Raw genomic sequence first — 13,752 nt, forward strand, 5'->3', positions numbered from 1 at the left:
ATTCTGTTGGGTATTTGATCTAATGGTATATAATTATTTTGAAATTGCATGGGTAACTAGTCTTAAAGAATATTCTAAAGTGGCCACACTTATAATTATGAGTTAACTTACCATGTACAACAAACCAAACAAGAGCAATAATTATGGAATTACAGGGTCACATTTTAATTCCTGAATTTTACAGTTCAGCATTAATATCACCACATGTATACAAATGGTGTAAAACAAGTACAGTGGTATTTTTAATACAAAATAAACTTCTGTTTTATGGAAAAACTATACTTCATATCTACACAGACAGCCCATCTTTTTCCAAACAATAGCTAAAATTAAAATTAACTACAAAATCTCCAAAACAGAGAAACTGCTTCAGTTTAAACTATTCCAGGAGAAATGGACCCATAACACATATTACAAGAGAGTGATCTATGTGGTGGATTGCAGCTGGTTTCATATTTTAACATTTCTGACACATTAATTGTTGTCGGGAAATTTCCTCTCACTTCATGATCTCAGATCACATATGGGCAAACTAACATTAAAATATTTACAGTTCACTTGCTGCTCTTGAAAATAAAACCTAAGACTGTTTGCCTCTATCAGTTCACCTATTTTTGTTGCCGYTTGCTTACCTACATGGAATGTGCTTTTACTTTTTTAAAAAAGCAGCTTTCATGTTACAACCAGATTCAGGTGCTGCTTGTCGATTTTGCCTCAAAGACTGGTGTCTTGTTAGTAATAATTCCATCTTGGTCCAAAATGAATTTGGTGTTAAATGCCACTAAATTCCTCCCTATAAAAACCTGTTAGTGTTTCTTATTACCATCTCAATTATACAATTAAACTTGCAAATATGAAAACACACTTGCTCAGAGAGAGGACAGCTCAATTTAACAAAGCAGAAAATGATTCAATTCTGTATTGTCCATAAAATGAAAATGATAGCTGTATGGGTGTGCAGTTCAAAGCACGAGTTTGACACAAGCAGTTCCTAGAGGTATTTTGGAAGCTATCGTTCCTTGGCATAGATATTATTGGATATCTAATTGAAAAAAACAAGCAAAACTGTCCATTTTGAATCCAGCTTCCATTTTCTCCTCTTGAAAAATACAAATTAGAATGTATTTTTATTTGCTTTAAACAATGCAACATGCACTGTAACTGCAGTGTTCCTCTCTCCAACCATAAGAAATGTGGTTTAATTTGTAATAATGGTCCCAAAATCTGGATTGTTCTTATGCAAATACAATTAGTTTTCCCTTAAAAATGTTTTTAAAAGAGGCATTGCTAAAAGAACACAACTGACAGCACCATTACAAAATTAAGATTACTGGGTTCAAAATTTTACCTTGACATTTTTTCCTAGTTCTGTTAAACACTGGGGAAACCCTGCAATATTTAAAAAACTTTTATCCTATCTTTCCCTCCCCATGCCCTCCCAACACCTGAGACTTTCCTTGCTGAGAAGCCATCATCCAGGTTCTGAATACTAACCCCTCCCCTTTTTTTTTTAATTTTTAAAATTTATTTTGACAGCCTGAATGGCAGACTCCTTATTTACTAGAAAGATACCAAGTTCCTTGGAAGTCTTGTGTTTACAGAACTAACCCTTTCTAGCTGATATTCTGAGTTTCTTTTGCTACTTCTTGTATTATCTTAAATACTCGTGGGGAAAAAAGCTTTCTGAATCAGATTCTTTTTAGCTCTTGAAACAGTTGCAGCATTTGAAACCTCGTAATAAAAGTTTATTCCAAAGTTTTGGTTTCTCTTATGAACCCAGACGAGGTCTTTTCCTTGGAGATGTCTCTTCCTCTTCATCATCATCTTCATCATCAGGATAATCCACTAGGCCAACTAGACTTCCCTGCCAATTAAAAACCAAACAAACAAGTCTTACTTTGAAAAAAATACCTAGGAATGTCCAATTTCAGTACATAATCCCCAATCAGGGGAGCATTGTGCAGGGCATGAATCTGCAAAAAGTCGAATCTCTCTTAGGATGGCACTCAATGAACCTGCAGTTAGTTGTTTCTTAAATATTTTGCCCGATCTTTTTATATTATCCCCTACTTTCCACTTAAGGTATGAGATACTTGAAAATATTTCCAGCTATTCAACCATCCCACTACACAATACAGTAGGCTCTCCAATCCTTTTCAACTGGGTAGTTATAAAACCTAATGCATCCACTGCATATACATTTTGATGAGAAGCCTTAAGTTTGTGCAGTAATTTTTTTTTTTTTTTTTGCCAGTTAAAACATTTTTCCTGAAGCCTCTCAAGAGCTTTCAGGCTACAAATTAAAATAATACACTACTGTTTAAGGCAAAACAAAATTGTCAATTAGCTACTGTATTTCATCTGCTTAAAAACTTACTAATTCTAGGACTTTGGGTCCACCAATTCAAAAAACAAACAACACCCCCAACCTCTTATATATATATCATACACAAAAAGCAGCAACTGAACAGCTAAACAAAATTGAGGGATGGGAACAGTTAGATTTATGCAGAAGATACAAGATTATGCCCACGAGATTATCAAAAGATCCTAGTCCTACCAAATATGTCTTTAAACATTCCCCCAAACTAGTAAGGGCTTTAACTGAATAGGGCTCTCTATCAATTTATTCATGAATAAGGTATTCTACCTAGAGACTGATGCTGACCTTACTACATTACAATCAGTATAATTTCATGACACTGCTGCTGTTGCACTCTCACACAAGCTGCCCCACCTTTGTGGCTGTCACTGCTGTGGTCAGGGTTGCGTTCTTGGAAGAGGAACCATTGGAGCTTGCTGGTGATGTCTGAGCTGCCACAGATTTACTGTTTGCACCATTAGCTGCGCTGGCAGAGTGGGAAAAAGTGAATTTGAATCCCCCAGCTGAAGTCCTTTTTGGAAGATTCTCTTTGTCTTCACTCTCTTTAGCTGAAGGACAAACACATTCACACTTAAATACTTGCTGTACACCATAAAGTACAATCCATATCACAGGATAACTGCAGGACAGAAGGAGCCTTTTCTTCTTTTAGTTCAAATCAACAACTCACCTACTGACCTCACCCAAAACACGCAAGCATTCAAAATGAGAGAATGGCACAGCTGCTTTGGACATAGGGATGGTGGTCACTTGAGACACACAAGTACATATAAAGATTTTCTTCTGAAGGCAATATAAACTACCAGCATGTTTGGAGCAATTTTACTGATTATTTTAATCCTAAACTGGCTTCCAAAGGCGCATTAAGAATTCATCGCTTCACAGAATACYATTACTCCTGCATCGCATACGCTTCAGAACGGGAATGCAACACATTGTTTACATGACATTCCCTAGATCTGACAGACAGCACTTGCCATGCTGGCAAGCTGATATTTGGTAAATACCTTTCTTAGTTTCCATAAATTTTTCATAGCTATCTGGAAAATCATCCTCTGGTTTTGATTTCTCAACTGGAGGTACAACAGCTTCACCTTCCTCCTCTTCATCTTCATTGAACCACATTTCTTCATCTTCCTCTAAGGCTCTTGCATCTCTGCGAAATCTATTGCTACGCAATATAGATGGAACACTGTAAGAAACACATGATAAACGATTCAAGTTTTGCTCACCATTTCCAAGGTCCCAGCTCAGCACAGTATTTTAAAGAGAATTCAATGCACTTGAGAAGGCAATCCAGCCCAGATCGCAGTTCTAGCACTATCACAAGCTTCACCAAAACGTCAGCTGACAAGGAGGGAGACTGAAGCCTAACTCTGAATGACAAAGGAAGACTCTTTTCTTCATGAGCTAAAAGTTTTCTGAATTTAACATTTAATATATTGACAAATATGAACTGTATTACAGTAGGCCACAGACGAAGCTCAAATGGAGGCTTATTCTAATTAAAGAAATTTTCATCATGAAAGAAAAAAAAAATCAGTATTTGCCTGTTTTTGTCCTCTTTGAGGGAAATCACCAATAAAAAGATATTATGTAATGATATCAAATAAAAGCCTTAAGACATAAACTGGGGAGTACCTGTTCAGTTTCTGGTTTTGTCGGTCTTTTTCTTGCTCATATTTTGTCTTCAATCCTTTGAATGTCTGAACATATTCGATAGATTCAAGTGCATTATAAAAGTTTTCAACTATATGTGCAATAAGTGACTTGATATCTTCCTGCATAAGCACAAAACAGTTTTTAAGTCTCAAATATTAACATGCAGAAATTCAGAAAGCTTTAGAGTTGTTTCGTTTTAAAAGTAACTGATCTATTCTCCAAAGTGAAAAGATTATTGTAGAGAAATGTTTCTTTTAAAAAAAAGAAATAGTTTTAATTTCCCATGTAAGTGGAAAATAATCTCTTTCCTGTCCCATTCCTGTTTATGATAGTTTCAGCAATTAAATTGTGATGTTTGCTATCTAGGGTTAACCCTTCTTGAGAAAAATAAAGAAGAATTTCATTACAACCTGCTCTTCTCCCAAGTTTTAGCTCTCTTTCTATCCTTCCACAACTACATCAGCACACACAGGACAAGGCACCTTTTGATCAGTCATCCTCTAAACGAGTCTCACCCTATGAGGCAAAGCTTTACTTGTATACTTCTTTTTTGCCATTGTGGTAAGTAGCAAAATATCTCAATCATGCCAAAAACACAATGACTTTTTCCTCTTGTTGGAAAAGCTAGCTGCTATCATAGCATCATACTAAAAACTGCCCTCTGTTTTTGGGGAATGCAAAGATTTGCTGAAAGGGTTCTCAGACATAAACGCATTCACAAGTCACTCAGGAGCTGCTACAAAGTCTGAGTTTCCCAGACTCCAGCAGTACAACAGACAGGTTGTTCCCGTTTGACCTCTGTCCTGTCCACACACATTGTTCCCCAAAACTCTGCTAGCAGAAAAGCTACTGATTAAAAGCTGACACTGAGAAAGCATGTGTGTAAGCTTTTAAAGGACAACGCTCACTCCAATTTCTAGTCAAATCAATCTCATTTAGACCCAGACTCACTCACATACAACATATTTCACCCCATTCCTCACTTCAAAGTTTGGTCCAGTGACACTGCAGTCAATCACTTAAAAGAATTTCATTTACAGGGTGCAGCTGTAAAGCAGTTCTGACATGTCTATTCTGGCTCGTGAGTCAAGGATTACAGTTTACAGTTATAGAGAGACTGACAGGCAATAATGTAACAGGCCAGAATGAAATGGTTAATTTCCTTCTCTCATGACAGAGCAGGTATGTAAATGCCTCTCAATCAGAAAAGGCCATATTAAAATAATTTCCTTGGTGTGAAGAAAAGGTTAACTTTAAAAAAAAAATCCTATGCACTATGAACAGTTTCCATTTATTCAATGAACAGCAACTATTACAAGAGAGAGCTGAGTAAATGACTGGACAGGACATCCTTCTGCTAGAAGGAAATAAAAACTAATCTTTCTTTATTGTTGAAAGTCTTGAATCCTTCAGATTTCAAAGCATAGATTTTTTTTTTCAGATGAGATGAAGCAGTAGCCATATTTATAACTGCCAAAACTGGATTCACATACTGTCTTTTGCACACAAAACGCACAGCCTACAAGTATTCTTGGAAGGGGTGATCAAGCAAAAAAAATTACTGGCTATTTACTATTTAGATATTTTGACAGCTACGGGTTTTTTTGTTTTGTGTTTTTATTTATATAGTATTTATAAGTAGTATTACACTATTTCATGTGAAAGACTTGCATTCCATATTTCTACCTAAGATGCCATATACACATAGGAGCTGAAGAAGCTGCTTAACTTACCACTCTGATGAATTCAAACAGTTCAATCACAGCAGAGTTGAGCAGATTGTACCTAGTTCCATTATCCAAAAGAGCATTTATAACTGGTTCAAACAAGTTCCCCTTGGTGATATAACGATTATAAAATTCATCTTTTAAGCCAATTATCCTCCTCATAAAGCGAAGAGCACCTTTATAGAGAAAGAAATTCAGAAGTATTTAGTAACTATTCATCTGGGCTCCAGTCTGCTTCTCTTGGAGAGACATGGGAAAAAAAGCAAAAAAAAAAAAAAAAAAAAAACCCTCTTACGTTACTAAGAGGAAGACGCCCTTCCAAACCAAAGCATTAAAAAGTATTATTTTGAACTTTCAGAAAATAATAGGAAAAAAAACCCAACTCTCCCCAAATGTTTTTTCTCCCATTTTTTCAACTCTTCTGCATATTTGAACATCAGGGTCCATTCATTTTTTTTTAACAGTACAACAGCAATTAACTCAGCATGTGCTGAAGTTTATTATTCCTGTTAAGTTATTCCAGTCAAGTTCACTCCTATGCTTTTCTGTGTTCACTTTCCAGAATCAGTTATTATTAAGTATCATGGTTCAGAAAATTCCATTTACTCTCCACAAAGAGCACTAGTTTTATGATGTTATTAAGAAATGGCAGTATTCCCATAGTAGTGAGATTTGATACCCAGATGATTCTCATTGTCATGAAGACTTAATGGATCACTGTGGAATTCAAAAAGATCTAACTATTCTCCTTCCACCACAAATTGCACTTGTCTGTGTTACAGATATTTGCCACCTGTTTTCCAAAATACTAAACAACTGGTCAGTAATTCATAGTAAAGTAAGTATACACATATATCCACACACATTCCACATACCAGAATTTTAAAAAAGGTAATTAACAGTAGCTCTATACTCACACAAGGCCAAAAAGGTGTGTTTTGAATTCATCAAGACTAATACTCTTCTTAACAAATCTTTGTTCATAATGTAATTCTTGATGTGATACGTGTGGTGTTCCACACAGAAAGTAAGCAGCTCCAAAATTAAGGCAAGTAGTTGTGCCGTTTGATAATTATCTATGAGAAAAATAGATGAATTGATTAAATAAGGAGTGAGAAAGGGAGAGAGGGAAGACATTTTTATTGTTTTTTTTTTATTATTTTTTTTTTTACCTGCTTACAGAATTGCTTTAGGAAGCTGGACTTTCTGCTAGCAGGAAATAATCCCCACACCCCCAAAACATTTTTTTTTTAAACATATGTAACTTTAAAAAAAAAACACATACACAATGCAGTATGAAACAAGTTTCAAAAGACAAGGTGAGTTAAAACTTACCAGGACAAATTGTATTACTCTTAGTAGACCCAACTACTGCATCTGACAAAAAAATAAAAGGTTATTAAAGTGCTGTAAATTAAATAGTTTTAAAATGTGCATAAATAATCATTTCTTTAAACTGTTCCAACTTCTAATCAAATAAAAAGCTTCACTAATCTACAGGGAAATAAACATATAGCAGAATATGCCAGGTGATACTTCTGTATTTGGTTTACATTACAAAATTTCAAATTCAACTAGGTGAAAATATGTAATCTAATATTTGGCAATATTATACCTCCCTAGGCAAGAAGAAATTATTTCATGTTTTTCTGAAATGAATGCTACAGATATTCTCTAAGGTTTATGTATAAAATACACAAACTAAAAAAAAAAATCTTAAGGTTCTAATAATCCACCTAACATCTTCATCTCTGGAGAGAGTATCTATAAAAAAAAAAAATCTGAGTCAGAGGCTGTTAAGTTAAAAATTTGTTTGTAAAATACAAGAGACAAAAACGAAGAATTTAATTCATTTGCTGTCATTTATTGGAAAAAGAGAGAAAGGAGTTTCAGTGTGTATTTCTTGGGCTTCTTTCCGTATTTCTATACTGTTGTAAAGTACAAAGTAAAAACTAATTTTTGAGTTAATCACCTCAAGACACTGAATGCCTACAATCATGTAATGCATTTTCTGTTGAACATCACAACATTTTTGTATATTTTTTTTCCTAAAAGCATTCATGAACTGAAGACACTCTGCTTAACAGCAAATATGCTTCTTATAGTTGTAGAAGTAGCTTAAAATTAATGATGCACTTTTTTTTTTTATTTTTAAAACAGAGCATGCCATGTAGACACATTACTGAAGCTGCAAACAAATCTAATAGAAGGAAAATTACACAGCTATTAGGACTTCTGCCCTTTGATCCTCTGCCACTCGGAAACAATAGTTTTCAGCAAGTGTATTCCCAGCTAACATCACAAATCTTTTCACCAGTACCGGTACAGTAACTCAGCTGAAAATATTACAAGATAAATATATAAAAATAACCTCACCTTTTTCACATTTATCTTCTGATGTATTAGCCAGAAGAGGTGCAGTAAGAACATGCATACAATGGTTGTAGAAGAAATTGAGAAATTCACTTTTTTCTGTTTTCTAAAACAAATACAACTTTTATTAAATATTGGCATTTGTATGTATTCACTTAAACRGGGAACAGTAGTAACTTAAAAGCCTACAAAGAACTCTAAGCAACTCCTTTAGGTTTGCCTCTATCTGTTTCACTGGACCTGTAACATTCTTTGACTTCACTGGCATAAGATATATTTATTTCATTATATAAAACAGCAGATGATCTATGAGATATCAAACCAGTTTAACTATCACTGAARAAAATCATTGAAGATGCAAATATATACTGATCAGACCTTTCTGTCTCTTCAAAGTGCTTCGTAAAGTTTAACTTACTTTGAAAAGCAAAGACAGTAATTTTACCCATATAACTCAAAACTTTTTACATGGAAGATGATAAAAAGAATCATCTTGCTATGTTGCTACATAGTACATACATATCAATGTATAAACAAGATTATAATGTTTTTCCTTAAGTAGCGTATGCATTAAATACTGACTATACTGTACTTCAAAAAGCCGTAATTTAAGAAATAAATAGCTATACCCCCCAAAAGAGTAAACATTTAGTACAAACACTGAAAAGGTAATGGATGCACAATAATTTGCCCTTGGAAAGGTCTGAATTCAGTAAGACAATAGTTGAAAGGAAGAAATCATCATTAAAGTTTTAAATTCAGATATCAAAGGAAAAACAGAACTTTTCTTGAAATTTGCAAATACGCAAAATTTGGAATTCCAGAAGGATACAATTTCCCCATTTTGAACTAATTCAATGATGTTGCATCTTTACTGTAACACTGGCATTAAAATATTGATTTGGTTTCATATAAAGCCCTCAAACTCTTTTCACACTTCAGTATTTATCATACAGCTAGCAGAAGTTATGACTAGGCTAGTACTATTTCACTAAAGCATCAAATTCCTCATTTTAATAAGTACTTACACAACATCACATAGACACGCCTTTTATTATCAATAGTTAATAGAAGCTTCCATTTATTTTTTAACTTAATGAAATTCAACACCAAACCAAAAATGACGCTGTCAATAGAACATCTCTTTTCTTATCCTCCCACCAGAGTAAGAGTAGGAAAGAATATTGGGCTTTTAATTTTGCTGAAACAGTAAAGTGTCTTTACCCCTTTGTATTTTCTTACATTAGCTGTGGCCAACATATTCTCCGGATCTATCAGAGTACGCAAGAGCCCCATTAACTGAACAGCTCCCCCAAGTTCAGGATCAGTATCGCAGATCATCTGCTCAATGACCACATTGATGAGGAGGATATCCTGCAAAAAAAGAATCCTCAAAACAATTAGATGCAAAGTTTCAGAAGTGGAATGCTTCTCCTAGTGTTTCCATAGCAAGCTTCAGTATTTTAAAAATAAAGTGAACTGAAAACTGCAAGTCAAATGAAACCATCTCTTGAAACAGCTTCTAAACACTGGAGTTCTGTCAGGCACATCCCTCCTCATCTGAAGATCACTATTAGGCAGAACTAGAGTCTTATGAATGTAAATACATGGAACACTACCATGCTCAGAAATGTTATGTCTTACGTCTGATTTTTCCTATGATTATAATATCTGCATTTCAGAGATAACTGTATTCCAAATAATGGAGGTGCTTTWAAAAAAAAAAAAAATGTCAGGGCGTATGACCCCATAGAGAGACAGAAGAACAGCTGGCTCTACTTTTTAAGAATGCTTGATGCAGATGCTGACACTGACCAGTCTCAAATGCTTCCACGCCAACAACAGGGATAGGGCTAGATGCATAGTTGTCAGGATGAACATAACTCAAAAACCAGATTGAGGTTCACTAAATCTGGGCAACTATCCCCAAAGACAAAGAAGGGCACTGTTGCCCAACTTGAAGGCACACAAAAGTTGCCTCCAAAGTTTAACACATTTCAGTCTAACAAAAAAAACAAGGAGTAACAAAAGACGAATCAAGAATTCTTTTAATATAGCAGCTATGGTAATCATTGTCCTATTTAGCAGGAAGCAAGACAGGTATATCCTCAAGCTCAGATATATACTAATTAAGTTTTTACCTGAGAAAGAACCGATCTTCAGACAGCAGCTACTGGGCATCTATTTTAACAAGTCTGAAAGGCATCCATGTTTACATTAGCCACTAAGGAAGTGGCAGTTATTTTTTCTTTATTCTCACAAAGTAAACAGGCAAACAAAAACTTTCCAACTCTTTCATCTGGCATATAACTTATACAAAAAATTTCAATAAATATTAAATAAATACAGCATATTAAATAAGCTCTATAATATTTTTACTCACATCATCACTCTGTTGAGCCTCTTGCATTACAAATTCTCGGACCATGGATGGACTAAATTCTACTAGATAAGAAAATATATCTGTAGCAGCAGATCTAACTTGCAAATCGTCCATTCCCTAATAAAAATGATATCAATTTATTATAAATAAACCGTTTCAAGTATAGCTGCAAAAGAATCAGAGAGATATCTGAGAACATTTTATTATACAAAAAGAATTCTATCACAGATGAAGTAACACAGATATAAAAAAAGGATAAAGTAGAGTAAAGTCACCATCACCACTTCTCTTCCCCAAAAAAGAATGTAAGGATTCCTGTGAATTCAATACTTATTATCTACAGTTTAGATGTGTACAAAAGGACTAACTACAAATTAATTGCAGGTACATACAAATATTTCTACGCTCACTCACAGGCAATAAGAATTAATCATTTTCCTTATGGTATGTAATTTTTTATTTCTGATAACTGCACAATTTTAAATCTAAAAAATTAAACGGGACAGGAAACATTCACACTAGTCCAGCCCTAGGAAAAAAAAAAATCATAAGATTATGGTTCATCTAGTCACTCAACATCTACACTACTTCAGTGTTTTATTAACAGTCAATATCAAACTTATAACTTAACAGACTGTTACCCTAGAATACAAAAAATTTCTAAGCAAAACAATGGTGATGACAAATTACAATGGTCAAGCAGCAGTAGCTACTTTCAACAGAAGGAACGATAAAAAGTACACTTCAACAACGCAGAATAAGATTATCTTCTTCATACCTCTGAAAAGACAGGATTACGTGATCTTTCGGAATACAAATAAAGTAATAGTTCAAGATGATCTAAAAATACTTCTTTGGTGCAATTCCAAAAATCAAGAAGCCACGTGAAAAAATGTCTTTTAATTTTTCTRCTATGCTGTCAAGAGTACTGCATTTACCACAGATCTCTCCATCATACAAAGTCAAATAAATATAATTAGATCACTTCAGAAAAAATGAACATCTTTTGGATTCTGAACTTTATGATAAACTTCAATTTTCAGAAGAACAAAACTTCTGAAAATTTAGACAATAAAGATGCCTACCAGATCTGAAACACTGACTAAAAGGATGTACTTCTGTTCAGGTTTTTTGTTGGTTTTTGTTGTTTTTTAAATAAAATCAGCTTTTAAGTTTTCACTTACCATTACAATTTCAAGAGCAGGAAGGATTCCCAACTTTGCCAAAGTTTTGAAAAATGCATCTCTGTTCTGAGGTTGTAACGTCTGAGAAAACGCACAGAATTCCTTGAAAAAGTTAACCTATCAAGTAAGGAAAAAAGAGTAGTGTAAGATGCTTTTGACATAGGAAACAATGAATTATTAATACCACTTGAAGAAACTGCTTATGCTATGTTAACAATGGTAACAAAACTAAGACGACATGAGTGTAGTCAAGGATAGTTACCCATCAAGAAAATGCAGTTGTAGATCTTTCTTATAATCAAAACTACATGTTTGTGTAACTTGAGTTACATAAGAAAATTCTTGTCTGTATAGAACCAAAGTCTTAGTATATCACTAATTGTTACGTCAGTTGAAAAATAAGACCTTTATCTTAAATACTACCCATACTTTCCACAAAGAAAGGATACATCTGGACAATTAGGTATCTTTCCTTTCATAATCTTGAAAGAAATTTTGCAAAGTAACAAGCCTCAAAGACGACTGTTCATCATACCACCAGTTTTGTAAACTCTCCCAAAAGTAGGAAATAGTTACAATTTTTATCAGTTTGTGTACTTATAAGTAACTGCCTTCCTAGAAAACAGAATTGAAACTCTAGTCCTTTCTCTTCCAACAGTCAATAACATCAATTAGGCAGACACTAGTTGCAAAAGCAAAGCAAAAGCAATTAAAGCCCTCAAATACATGAGGTAGAAATCTACCTCAAAAATAAATAATTTCATCTTTTAGCTATTTTATCACATGTAGCATGTGAAGGATTTATAGTTCTGTCTGACATGCTTTTTGTTTCAAAGAACACTTTGCTGAAAGTACAGAGTCTAGATTTTAACAAAGACGTTTATACTAAGCAGATAAAAATATTCAGGGATAAACATTTGTAATATATTTACACTAAGGGACTACTGATCATCCTCAGTTTTAAGGCTTCAAGATTTTCTTGAATGAGCAAGAGTTAGGRAAATTGTACATTTGTACGGTAAGTATAAGGATATGGTACAAGGAAGAATATTTAGAAGAAAGTACACATTTGAAGTCTAGGACTTGAGTGTTAATGCTTTCTCAGTTATGAAACAATTAAATCACATTTATATTGCAAGAAAAATTTCTAGTGAGTATGAAACCAAAGACTTTGTTAGATCAGAAATGATTCTAGGATTATAATAAATACCTCAATTACGGCAGAAGTATATAGAACAGTCTCAGTATTTTTGTTTAGTCCCTGAAGTTTAAAGAGTTCAAAGAACTACCAAGATCAATGACTTACAAGTTCACATCGTTTGTCATCATCTGTAGCTTCATCTGTTAATTGTGCAAAAACTTCAGACAAAAATTTCTCATCTTCCTGCATAACACATGTAAGAAAAACACGACTTACATAAGAYATCTTAAGAGATAAAATGTCAATCTTTATAGGCTCAAAAAATGTATAAAGTCCAATTTTACGCTTAACTACCCACTTACCCATTAAAAACAAAAATACATCCACTAGTAGATTTGGTAGATGGGCTACTTTTCATACACTGATATTTCATTGCAAAAAAAGGGAAATGAAGTGTACACACTCAGGAGTATAATTTCCCATGTACTATCTTTATATTCATTCTGTATTTCAGAAACAGGTATAGGAGATCAGAATCATATGTTAAGCAAAGGATAAGTGATGAAGTCTGCTTTCTAAAGAGCTAGTCTTAACAGAATATGTTGTTTCTTTTTGTTCTCTGCCATGCCACTCTCCATGTTTTACCACTCTGCCCTATCCATTTTACTCATTGTACCATCTTCCAGGCACATTCACATACCAAAATAAGAGAAAATTACAATTTTTGTCTCAGACTTCCTCTCTACACCACACATGTAACCTACTAGGCAGGCAACCTACATAAATCTACACTAGGAACTGTCAATCAAGGTGCAATTTTTACCAGCAGTATCTATGCTGTTAACACTCTACAGTTCGCATCAAACCACGTATCCAGTTTCTCTATTTTGGATCTGCAG

At 34.1% G+C, this 13,752-nt stretch overlaps 1 protein-coding gene across 2 annotated transcripts in view; it reads right to left on the minus strand.

Moving 5' to 3' along the window:
- Positions 1 to 141: 141 nt before the first annotated feature.
- Positions 142 to 13,752, minus strand: part of PPP4R3B (protein phosphatase 4 regulatory subunit 3B) — a 28,518-nt gene continuing 14,907 nt past the window's right edge. Inside the window, exons 4-15 of one of the 2 annotated variants that reach the window (XM_085326064.1) lie at positions 13,019 to 13,096; positions 11,713 to 11,829; positions 10,529 to 10,645; positions 9,388 to 9,519; positions 8,149 to 8,251; positions 7,108 to 7,149; positions 6,690 to 6,848; positions 5,779 to 5,948; positions 4,025 to 4,164; positions 3,391 to 3,575; positions 2,738 to 2,931; positions 142 to 1,864 (exon numbers count right to left, since the gene is read on the minus strand). In XM_085326064.1, coding sequence (XP_085182190.1) covers positions 1,769 to 1,864; positions 2,738 to 2,931; positions 3,391 to 3,575; positions 4,025 to 4,164; positions 5,779 to 5,948; positions 6,690 to 6,848; positions 7,108 to 7,149; positions 8,149 to 8,251; positions 9,388 to 9,519; positions 10,529 to 10,645; positions 11,713 to 11,829; positions 13,019 to 13,096 — 1,533 coding nt within the window. In that variant the 3' untranslated portion in view covers positions 142 to 1,768. The remainder of the gene's footprint in view (positions 1,865 to 2,737; positions 2,932 to 3,390; positions 3,576 to 4,024; positions 4,165 to 5,778; positions 5,949 to 6,689; positions 6,849 to 7,107; positions 7,150 to 8,148; positions 8,252 to 9,387; positions 9,520 to 10,528; positions 10,646 to 11,712; positions 11,830 to 13,018; positions 13,097 to 13,752) is intronic. The other variant, XM_085326063.1, reaches the window with a different exon arrangement.

Source organism: Rhea americana, unplaced genomic scaffold (genome assembly GCF_003343005.1).
Source record: "Rhea americana isolate MKP2758 unplaced genomic scaffold, rheAme1 scaffold_127, whole genome shotgun sequence".
NCBI lineage: Eukaryota > Metazoa > Chordata > Aves > Rheiformes > Rheidae > Rhea > Rhea americana.